Source organism: Anolis carolinensis, chromosome 4 (assembly GCF_035594765.1).
Source record: "Anolis carolinensis isolate JA03-04 chromosome 4, rAnoCar3.1.pri, whole genome shotgun sequence".
Taxonomy (NCBI): Eukaryota; Metazoa; Chordata; class Lepidosauria; order Squamata; family Dactyloidae; genus Anolis; species Anolis carolinensis.
Window position 1 is genome coordinate 52,019,972 of NC_085844.1, and position 12,185 is coordinate 52,032,156.

General features: G+C 37.4%; 1 protein-coding gene across 2 annotated transcripts in view; it reads left to right on the forward strand.

Annotated features, from left to right (window-relative positions):
• Positions 1-8,155, forward strand: part of garem1 (GRB2 associated regulator of MAPK1 subtype 1) — a 114,761-nt gene extending 106,606 nt beyond the window's left edge. For both annotated transcript variants that reach the window (XM_062980413.1, XM_062980414.1), the window contains one exon: positions 672-8,155. In XM_062980413.1, the coding sequence (XP_062836483.1) occupies positions 672-1,578 (907 nt within the window). In that variant the 3' untranslated portion in view covers positions 1,579-8,155. The remainder of the gene's footprint in view (positions 1-671) is intronic.
• The last annotated feature ends 4,030 nt before the right edge of the window (positions 8,156-12,185 follow it).

The following is a 12,185-nucleotide window of genomic DNA, read 5'->3' on the forward strand; positions in this document are numbered from 1 at the left end:
GTTGGAGTACAGCTCCCAGTATCCAATGGACAGTATGGACAGTGCTTCTCATTTTCCAAGCCCTAGAAAAGGGAATCTAACATATATTGCTTGTTAAATGAATCAAGTCTAGATTTGATTTCTCCAAGTCAAGATACAAAGCTTACCACCTTGGTCTATTATGCTTTATACAGTCAAGAGCAATATGCAGTATTATATGACTTACCAGCATGATGAAATATGATGAAACCTAAAGATCTAGAAACAAATCTCATTATGTCCTCAAAAGAGAGTAGCAAAGATTGCAGCAAATGATGGGTGCTGGTGTTTGGGGAAATAGATGAGATGTACACTTTCTATATACTAGAAATTAAACCATTCAGTACTACATGCATTTTATATGTGACTTGTAGGTTAAAACCTACAAGAGAAAAACGGTTTTGTCAACCTTACCACATTTTTTGGGAAGAGTCACTGCAGGGGGAGATGAACATGCATGCCATCTCCACACTTAAAGTCGTTCCTGTATAGAGTTTTTGAGGTGCAAGGTTCTGCATAAGGAAAGTTGCTTAAAAATGTTTTCTTTCAGCCTATCAGGGCAGCACTCAAAATTAAAGTTCTAACATAACTGTTAATGAGCAACCAATTAATTATCTTCTTTCTTGTTTTTTTCTTTCATAATAATAACAAAGCAATGCTGCTGAAGGAGAAGTGGAAATTCCCACCGAGAGCACTGCAGTCGTGTGTTTTCCATGCAGCACTGTGAAAGCTGACCTGCAAGATCTTGGTAGCAAATTGGCTGTGGAGGACTCTTCTGTTGATGCTCTGCCCTCTCGACTGTCATGGCCAAATCATTTTTCTGGAGCTTCTGAAGGCCTCAATAGGAGTGATTTTCTACTGGATTCAAACAGGAGCTACAGTTATCCAAGGCAGAAGACTCCCAGCACACCAAAGAAAAATTCTCCAGCACCTTTCACCTTTGATTTCAGCCGAAGTGAACTCCCTACAGGGAATGCACTGCCAGCTACAGCAGTAGACCTTGACTCTGCTGGGTCTAGTTGTCCAAAGTCAGCAAGTTACTCTCTTGAGTGCACTGATGAGAAAACTCTGGCAGTAAGTAGCACATTGCAGTCTCTCTCATGCCCTGCCTTACCTCCTCGAGCTCCCAAAACAGCGGATGAGAAGTCAGGTCTTGACTTGCCTCTTAGAATAGACGGTGCTGAGGAAGATCCTCAGTCAGGCTCCCCAGACCTTTCTGAAGATCAATATCTAGGGAGAAAGGGAGTGCCAGACATCTTTTCCATCTCTTATCCTTTCTCGTCCCCTCTTCATCTCCAGCTAGCGCCAAGGTCTTGTGGAGATGGTTCTCCTTGGCAGCCACCTGTAGACCTATCTGGACTCTCAGTAGAGGAAGTATCCAAATCTCTGAGATTTATAGGCTTATCAGAGGACATTGTAACATTTTTTGTTACTGAGAAGATTGATGGCAACCTGCTTGTTCAGCTCAATGAAGAGATCCTTTCTGAGGACTTTAAGCTAAGCAAACTACAGGTTAAGAAAATACTGCAATTCATTAATGGCTGGAGGCCTAAAATGTAGTGCTCTGCTTGTTCAGTGAAAGAGAAGTGTTCTGGAAGCACTGGGACTAACACAATCTGACATACTTTTTAGCTTTTGTAGGGAGGGGGTTGCACTAAGATCCTCCTCCTCCTCTCTTGTCTAAATAGTAGGAAAAGAAGAATCTTACTATGCAGATAGTTTTGAATGATGAGTAAATGCTTTTGTACATAGTAGAAAAATAAAGGTGTGCCTTGCGCATCCCAAAACATTGAGCAGCTGCTAAACCATGGACTTTAAAGGGAATTTAATTTTATATTCATACAGTCTATTAAAAACCTATATTTATTATTCTGGATTTAGTCAACCCTGAGTAACACATAAATCAGTCTGATTTTCTATGTTTCCCAATGAAGTTACTTATTTCCTCATATTGTTTTTATTAATTTTTGTTCTGATGGCCACATAACTTGCCTTCTCTGCTGATTTATGTGCTAGAAAATGTCAATTTCCCCTTCCCACTCTTGTTCTAAATGTGGGAATAAGGTTTCTTTTTTTATAAGATTCCTGGGTTGGAATGAAAACCCATCATGAACGAACCTATATTTGAACCATACATACAACAAAGCAAAATATTAGTTCTCCTCAAGATACTGCAGGGCACTATTTATTTCACTGCCTACTTAGAAAATAAAGTTTAGGGGTTGATGTGGTTGAGGAGAACAGGAGGAGAATTTGGCTCTTGTGAGATGCTACTGTCCTGCTTGTAAGTTCATCTTCTGTTGGGCATCAAACTGCTGCTGGTTGTGAGGCCGCCCTGAGTCCCCTTCGGGGGTGAGAAGGGTGGGATATAAATATGGGAAATAATCCTTTTTCTCGATTATTGTTATCCTTTTTAGTTGCATTCCCCTGCTGCTTACTCATCACTTTGGGGTTATCATGAACCAGAAAACAACTGGGTCTACCTTCAAGCAATATTTTTGCTCTCCTTCCAGAAAGATTCATAGAGGCAATATCAGAACCATTTCAATATTGCATGAGAAAAACAAAACAATTTTTTTCGCAACCTGGAGAAAGGGATGTAATTTGTGAAAATTCTCTATATGTCCAGATGTCCTACTAATCTTTCTCTCTTGCACATACACATGATCCCCTGGGTTTGATTTAGCATATTTGCTTATAGCTTAGAAATTGGCCCAGTCAAGGCAGGTAGTTTTATCCAAATAGTGTTTTCTTACATGGCATAAAACATTTATAAAAAGAGACACCGTGAATGGAAAAGTGCCTTGCAATGCTGGAGAGGAGGGCTCTAAAATCTAAACATGAGCTTAAATATCCTGTTTTATCCAGTTTATTTTTTGAAAAAATACTCAGCATTAGCTGAGAAGGGGGAATGGTTTCAGAGTTTTGCGACTATTCTATTTTGACTTAAATTTTGCTTTCCTGTATTATGGTAGCAAGTCTTGAGGCTCTGCCTCTATATAAAAAAATGGTAGGGCTTAATAACCTTCTTATTTGTGAAATGCATACAAAGTAAGCATGGTCTAAGATGGAGTGTTACTTAAGTAGGGAAGACACTGATGCATCCATATGGTGACTCATCCTTAGTGTTTTGCATTGCTTGTGTTTCAGTAATAAATAATTAGGGAAGCACAGTATCTAAAATAATAACCTAAATTAAAAGCAGTTGCATTCCAAAAACTACAACTAAACTAATTAAAATAAAGTTGAATGAAATTTCCTTTTTATATAAAAAACCTAAATGTTTTTATTTGGAATATGCTGTTTTTGAAATCTTATATAGATTATTAAGAAGTGGGGTGTAGGGAGACATGAAAAGTAAAATCAGGTTGAGCCACATGCTATGTAACACATTTGTCCCAATAGCCTGGTTTAATAACTTTTTAGCAAGATGTTCCAGGCACATTGTTTACTAATTCAACAGCTTATCCATCAAAGAGTTTAAAAGATCAGATTTAATGTTTTTATGAACCATGCCTTGATGCAATGTTTCTTTTGTGATCTTTCATGAAGCACAGTGTGCTATATTGAGGGGAAACCAGAAAAAAAGTTCTGGTAATTTGGCAAGCAATTTTAAGTTCCATTTTTCATGTCTTTTTTTAAACAGCATAAGAAAAGCCCTGCTAGATGAAATAAAACATTTGTATAATCCAGTATTTGGTTCACACAATGCTGCTTATAGGAATTTTGCCACCTATGCACAACTGCTTTCCTTATTTTTCTCCATATTTTCCTCTTATTCACATTCAACTGAAAAAGTATCTATGTACCCACTCCCTCAAAATAGGTGGTGCTGATGGAAAGGCTCTCCATACCTTTCCGAATAGAAGTGTTTTGCTCCCTAAAACAACACATGACTCACTTTTTCAGAGTATTAGCCTTTTTCATCTTCTGTCTCTCTCTTTCCTCATTATACCTTGAGTTATGCAGATAATTAATAAATAGGATATTAACTACTTCTTTTTTTAACCCACAACCTTTTCTATATATATGATTAGCCTTGTTCTGTCATTAGCTAGGATATCATATGAGTTGAGCAGAGGAGAAACCTATGCAGTACATCCTAAAAAGTCACCAGAAATTGTGTTATGGGAAAGTGATTCTTCAGCAGAGGAATTTGATGCAGAATAGATGAATATTTAATTTTCTTCCAACGCAGTCCAATAAAGTTATGTATCTTTTTTCTGTGGTCTGCCAAATCATGATTGCTCTATGAATTTCATGAGGGTATCTTAGGCAAGAAATACTCAGAGGTAGTTTTTGCCATATTTTTTTCCTGAAAATATAGCCTACAGCACTTAGGATTCATTGATGGGCTCCCATCAAAATATTATCCCTGTTTAGCTTCCAAAATCATTCAGGTTATCATCCCTTCAGGGTATTTCAGCCCCTTTGAGACTGTAGGAACATATGGTCCAAACCAGTTCTGTTGAGCACCTGTCTAGCAGTGGAAGTATGTGAAAGCCAATCTGTATTTTCAACTGAATGGTTTGAATTCTAAAATAGTTAATTTATTATCAAAGGAAATGTCCTCATTTCTACTGCAGACACCTATGCTTCCTGAAAAAAGTCCTCTCCAGAAGGATTTGAAGCCCCAGCTGAATGATGTGGGGTATGAGGGGAAGGACAGCAAAGGAGGGGAGATTCACCTAAAACGTATCCTAGAGATACAACCTATTTCACAGTCTAAGCCAATGCATTTTCAACTATATTTGGACATCACATTGAACCACTGTTAGGAAGGTGAACATCTGGCATCAGTCCTTGTTTTAGCATACTTGGGTGACCGAATACCTAGAATTGCCTGCCATCCATGCTACCAACACTTACTGTAGATAAAGAGTTTAGCTATTCAGCAGTGAGGTGGACACCATTTTAGATTTCATTCTTACGATAAAGACTGCAGTTGAGATGTATGTATCCAGGGAGTAGGAATAGGAGGTAAGGTGAGTGACTGCTTAACACCACAGGTGGACTTTTTATGACAGTGAAAATAAGGAAAGAGGGGGGAAACAACCTGGTATGAGGCAAAAGTTGGCTGTCCATATTTCCGGGTTTGACTGATTCAGATTTTATTTTTCACAGATTTGATTGAAATATTCTCTAGGAATCACTAGATCCTTCAGTGCAATTTCTGGCAGAAGTTGACCATAGAATTGCACTGAAGGACCAGGAGATTCCTAGAAGGAATACCTATCTAGGAATCTCTAGGTCCTCCAGTGTGATTCTGTGGTCAACTTCTGGCGTAAGATGACCATCAACCAGTATTTTTATTAACTTTTTTTTCACTTTCACAGGACTACCAGATCCCTAACTCAGCAAATGTGGAGGGCTGGTTACATTGCCCTGTGAATCATTGTCTTGTGGTTATAATGCTTTAGAAAACCAGGCACTAAAGACAATGCACAGGAATTTTTAGCACTTAAAAAACAACAGGATACAGGATGTCCTCTCCTAAATGCACCAAATCTATGTGTGAGTGACACTGCCTCAATATGTTCTGTTGTCTCTGAGGACATAGTGAATGCACTTGAAAGGGCATGCAAGGGGCACGTATGAGCTAATCCCACCTGCACATTGCCACTTATCTATCCAATAAACATTCTGAACCCAACTGAGTGTAGGAATGTAAAGAGCAAGCGGTGTTTGTCAGGGGGTGTGAAGATGCTGAGTAGACCAGCAGCCAAAAAACCACGTCAAACCAACCTTCCATATATTAATCACATGAAATGTGGCGTAGTGTGAATCCCACTTTTTATTTCCATAGCTGAGTATTTATATTTTCACTTTGCCGTTGTTCAACATGAGTTTCAAAATGAATCTGTCTTGCTTCTTTCCAAAAAGATAAATATTTCTAATGTCCATCAGAGAATAATTATTGAAAATAAACATTCATAAACATTTTCTCATCTTGTAGGGAACACTACACATGCTTTAAACTCACTCCTATCCACTTACACAAAGACTCTAATGTCTTTTCATTTCTTAAAATCCAGCAGGGTATCTCTGGTAGTCTGCTGCAGCAAAAAGAACAGAATCTTTCTCATTATAGTACGTGTTCATGGTATAATAAATCTGTTCTTTACAATGCTACTCATCATTGGTCTCATCCCTTAATATGTTTGGAAACATGACTTCTTGCAGGATCAGAGCTTAAAGTCTGACACTGATTGCCTAATGTTTTTCCAGGATTCAATTAAAATAGGATTCAACACAAGAGTAAACATCCCCACTGCTAGGCAGCATTCCTGCTGCTCATCTTGTTCTTTGATTTAGAATTAAATCTCTGAACTGTTGAATGAAGTTGGGGCTGTGACAAGACATATAACAGGGCTGTCAACATTAACTGTGCTGGCCCTTGCATATATCCAGATTAACAAGTGTCTCATCTTAAATCTTCTGTCCTGTTTATGTTGCATAACTAATCAAAATGACAGAACTAGTTGAAGCCAAGCTTACAGCATTTTGTAGAGACAAATATATGGAAATATTTCTGTTTTTAATCATTTGGCTCCCAAACTTCTTTATATGCAGGACAGTAGCCATTTATATACATCAACCACACATCAGCATTTTCATTTTGAAGAACAGGGAGCAAAGGAGAATAAATGCCACACGTAATATATCTCTAACAACTGGTCTTACACTATGTGTGATCAATCAGAACAATACATTGTGATGTGTTGTGTTCAGTTCTTTTAGAGATTTTTAGAGTCCTAATTTCCACTGAGTTCAGTGTAACCCATTGACACTCTTGGGACTGAACAGTCAAATGGGATTTAGCAGAACATTTTTCCAAGTTTAGAGCCTAAATGCAACATTGGGAAACTATTGATAAAAGCAAAATCCTTAAGGGAATGCTTGCTTCAGTATATAAGAATGCACTTTACAAGTGCATTTGCAGCCAAGAAATTGTGGGTTAAACTACTGCAGTATTATTTACTTTCTCATAGACACCTTTTTATTGTGCTATATATTTTGATTTCATAATGGTAACCATTTCATAAGAGGTGAGTAGTATAGCTCAATAGACTGGGTCCTATATAGTTACTTCCAGGAAGGTCACAGAATGAGTAGTCCTATATCCCTCCTATCTGTTATATATTTATGCAATTTGTTTTAGATACAATAGGAGGCAGAGATGGATTGACCCAACAGGTTGGGACACTTGACAACATTCCTGAAAGGATGTGGGTTCAGTCCCACCTAAATTGCCTTTCTAGCCTGTCCTTCTCAGTTGTAATGACAAAATCTGGGCCATGAAAACTTTGCCTTAACCACAACCAGCCCAAAAAGTTGTTAAGAGATCTGAGAAATGATCCTCAACTTGTTTTATTATCTGCAGTTTCTGGGTATCTAGGAATAGGAATACCATTTATATTGAAGAGCAGGCTGAACCCTGGTGCTAGAGAATAGGTAAGTGGGAACAGTTTGGCTCTATTTCTTGAAGTGCTAGCAACAGCATTCAGAAAATGTGTAACAGCTAGGGATCTCTTTTCAACATGAAGTGAAGTTTTTGAGTGCTAATTCTGAAAGTGAGTTTCTAAAGTATTGTTTCATGTGATTTATCTTTTCTTTTAAACAGTCTGTTCGCAAAGTGAGACTACATAGAAAATATTATAGCAACAGTTAAGGGTTTTTTTTCCATTTATAGATTCATTTTTACACAAAAGCTAAGTCGGACATATGAGGCTCACTAATATCTAAGACAAAAGAGATTTTGAAACCATAATCTAGTTTTAATTCTTAAGTAAAGAAACTCAATGTGTCTGATATAAAACAATAAAGGCAGAATTCCAACCACATTGTTTTCTGGACTGTATTAAACAAAGCTGCCTTCTGATGGTTTCCATGTATGTCAAAAAGATAGATGGGGGTGAAGTCATTGGCGCAGTGAATATATTCCATTGTTGAAAGAAAGTGTGCCCTTTCTCTTGTGAAAGTCTGTGCTGGTTTGAACATCTTTGTTAGAAGTTTAGGAGTGAGGAACATTTATTTAAAGCAGAAGCAAATAAATAACAAAATAATGTATATGAACAAATGTCGATGGTGTATTGTACGTATATAACTGTATATTAAAGATATTATTTTCATGATACTTTAAAAGTGTAGAGCTTCTTCTTTTCCATTAGACGTTAGCTGGATAGATGAATTGGAATCATTTTGGCAGCCTGAGACCAATTATTTTGCCCTAATTGAACTCAAATGTATGTATTTCTAAAGTTGTGTTTAATATTGTTGAAATACAGATCTACTTTTTATACTTTTACTGCTAAAGAGAACTATTGTCTTAATGCAAACATGGGTAAGTCTCACCCTCTAAATCTTATTGGGTTACAGCTTCCATCAGCCGGCAAGAATAGCCAATAGAATTTCATTTCAGAGACATATGAATCAGTGGTTCTCAACCTGTGGGTCTCCAGATGTTTGGGCCTTCAATTCCCAGAAATCTTAACAGCTGGTAAACTGGCTAGGAATTTTGGGAGTCATAGTTGGAAAAACACTGGGGACCCACAGGTTGAGAATCACTGATCTGGAGGGACACATCTTCTCACTTGTCTTAAAGTCTGTTGTCTTTAGCTGCAGAAAAAAGTTTAAATTTTTTTACACATATTAACTTTTCCCATCTTTATTTCCACCTCTTACAATCCTTTTCAAGTGTGGGCCCAGTCTTAAATCTAATCTCACATAGTGAAGATCCTTTGAATTACTAGTATTAACAAGGGTTGACTTACCTAGTTTGCACTGATTCAGTAGGTTTTACAACTGGATTTAGGTCTTGAATTTGAAATTGGATCTCGTAAATATATATGGTACATTTCTGCCTTGGTTCAGATGTAAACAGAAAACATGACTCGTCCTGTTTTTCTTTTTTTCACGAACCATAATTTAAGCAAACTACAGTTCCTTGAGTTTAAATATTCTGGTTAGATTCAAATCAGAACTAGAAACTCAATAGAAGCGTAGAGAGGGAAATGTGGGGAACTTGCTTTCACATTATGTTGAAATCAAACAAGCTATCATTTGAGATCAGATGCATTTTGGAATTTCAAAATGGGTTGTATTGGCATAAATGAAAATGAATAAATGGGGCCTAAAGTAAAATGTTAGTGCATATCCATTTTGTACACAGGAGTTTTTATGTTCACACTGCCAGTCAGCAGCCATGCATTTTTCAGCATTTCTCATTTTCAAGTGATATCTAACAGTTTATTGTTACTAAACATAGTTATATCTTCATTTAGTTCATGTCTGTCTCCTTTTTCTTTGCCAATAATCCTAACCACACTTACCATCTTGGTTTGTTATTGAAGAGAGTGATGTTAAGTGCTAGACAGATGTATTTTTCTCTGTGTTCAAAAGATTGGGCATTCCCTCTCGCTGACAATATTTTTATTAGCATCAACTATCATCCAGTCTATAGTGAACCTTCTACTGAGGTGTAGATTTTCTGTTCTTTTAACATGTTTCTTCCAAGATGTACAAGAACTAACATATTCTGCCTTTGTAGGCAAAGTTTAGTGTGTCATTCATGCTCATTTCTATACTTACTTTTATTATTCTTATTACCATATTAACTCTCCTGTTACAGAAACCATTGAATATAATGCCAATTTCTACCAGTTTGTCTTTCTGAGGCAAAACAGTTGTTTGGACAACATGGCAGGATTTTGCAAATCTCATTAAAACTTCAAAATATTTGGAAGCATCCAGAAATAAGTTTGTAACTCTCTCTAGCAATTGAAAAGAGGTTGTTTGCATGTTTTTATATATATTTGGTAATTAGTTATTGACTAACTCTTCTTACCATATATCAGAAGTTGCTTATGGGAGGTTATTGTATACTAAGTTGACTATGGCACACACATATTTTGAGGTATCAGACCTGTCAAAATTTAGAGGTATAATACAGGGAGTTTTGTCAGAGGACAGCTTTTATGGCTTGATGTTTCCTCTCTTTGTAGAAGGGCAATAGCTATGAAAATAATATACCGGTAGAGAATAAGGTAAAGGTAAGAGTTTTCCCCTGACATTAAGTCTAGTCATGTCCGACTATTGGGGTTGGTGCTCATCTCCATTTCTAAGTCGAAGAGCTGGCGTTGTCCATAGACAGACACCTCCAAGGTCGTGTGGCCAGCATGACTGCATGGAGCGCAATTACCTTCCCACTGGAGCAGTAACTATTGTTCTACTCACATTTGCATGTTTTTTGAACTGCTAGGTTGGCAGAAGCTGGGGTTAACAGCAGGAGCTCCCTCCCCAGATTCAAACCACCAACCAGCAAGTTCAGCAGTTTAATCCGCTGCACCACTGAGAGCTCCCATTATAGAGAATATAAGTCCTAATTCATCATCATCATCATCATCATCATCATCATTTAATTACTTATTAATCGCCCTCTATCCAAGATGCTCTAGGCAATTTACAAGATAAAATTGTAAAGGATAAAAACATACATATAAATATTGATAAAATTAACATAGATCAAAAGCTCTAGTAAAGAGCCAGGTCCTGAGTGCTAACTCACGCATGGCTCTCATATAGGGCGGCAAGGCATTCCATAAGGCAGGGGCAGAAATAGAAAAAGCTCTGCGTCTGGTCCTTTCCAAATGCACTTCTCTAGGACCCGGTATGTAAAGTAAGTTGCGTTGGGATGGTCGTTGCGACCTCCGATGATGGGAGAAGGAGAGATGATCCCTAAGGTACGATGGGCCCTGGCTGTAAAGGATTTTAAAGGTCAGAACTAGCAACTTATATAGACCACGGTAATCAGTTGGAAGCCAATGCAAATGCTGCAGCACTGGTGTTACAGTAGAGTCTTACTTATCCAACACTCGCTTATCCAACGTTCTGGATTATCCAACGCATTTTTGTAGTCAATGTTTTCAATATATTGTGATATTTTGGTGCTAAATTCATAAATACAGTAATTACTACATAGCATTACTGCGTATTGAACTACTTTTTCTGCCAAATTTGTTGTTAAACATGATTTTTTGGTGCTTCATTTGTAAAATCATAACCTAATTTGATGTTTAATAGGCTTTTCCTTAATGCCTCCTTATTATCCAACATATTCGCTTATCCAACATTCTGCCGGCCCGTTTATGTTGGATAAGTGAGACTCTACTGCAGGGGTCCCCAAACTAAGGCCCGGGGGCCGGATGCGGCCCTCCAAGGTCATTTACCTGGCCCCCACCCTCAGTTTTATAATATAATATTTTATATCAGTTTTAATAATATAATATATTGTATATACATATAATATTGATAATAATCTTATGTTATACAATATAATACTAATAGTTATACCATATAATAATATTAATTATATGTTATATATTACATATTATATAATAGTATAGTGGTATAGTTCAATATAGTAATATATAATGCTAATATTGTGTTATGCTAATAATATAATATATTGTACGTACATACAGCTGCTCTGAGTCCCCTTCGGGGTGAGAAGGGTGGGATATAAATGTAGTAAATAAATGCAGTAAATAAATAATTAATTTTAGACTTAGGCTCGGCCAAAGTCTGACATGACTTGAAGGCACACAACAACAACAACAATCCTAATTAACTTGACTATCTCATTGGCCAGTAGCAGGCCCACACTTTCCATTTAAATCCTAATAGGTTTATGTTGGTTAAAATTGTTTTCATTTTTAAATATTGTATTGTTCTTTTGTTGTTGTTGTTGTTGTTGTTGTTGTTGCACTACAAATAAAACATGTGCAGTATGCATAGGAATTTGTTTGTATTTTTTTCCAAATGATAATTCGGCCCCTCAACAGTCTGAAAGATTGTGGACCGGCCCTCTGCTTAAAAAGTTTGGGGACCCCTGCTCTACTGTATATGGCATTTCATGGGTGTTCTTGTGAGTAGCCTGGCTGCCGCATTCTGAACAATACGGAGCTTTCGGGTCGTAGACATTGGAAGGCCAACATACAGGGCGTTACAATAGTCCAGCCTAGATGTGACCGTGGCATGGATGACTGTTGCCAGAGCCTCATCAGATAGATAGGGTGCCAGTTGCCTCATTTGTTGTAGATGGGAAAAGGCCTGTTTGCTAGCAGCAGTGACCTGAGCTTCCATTGTCAGCTGCGAATCCAAAACGA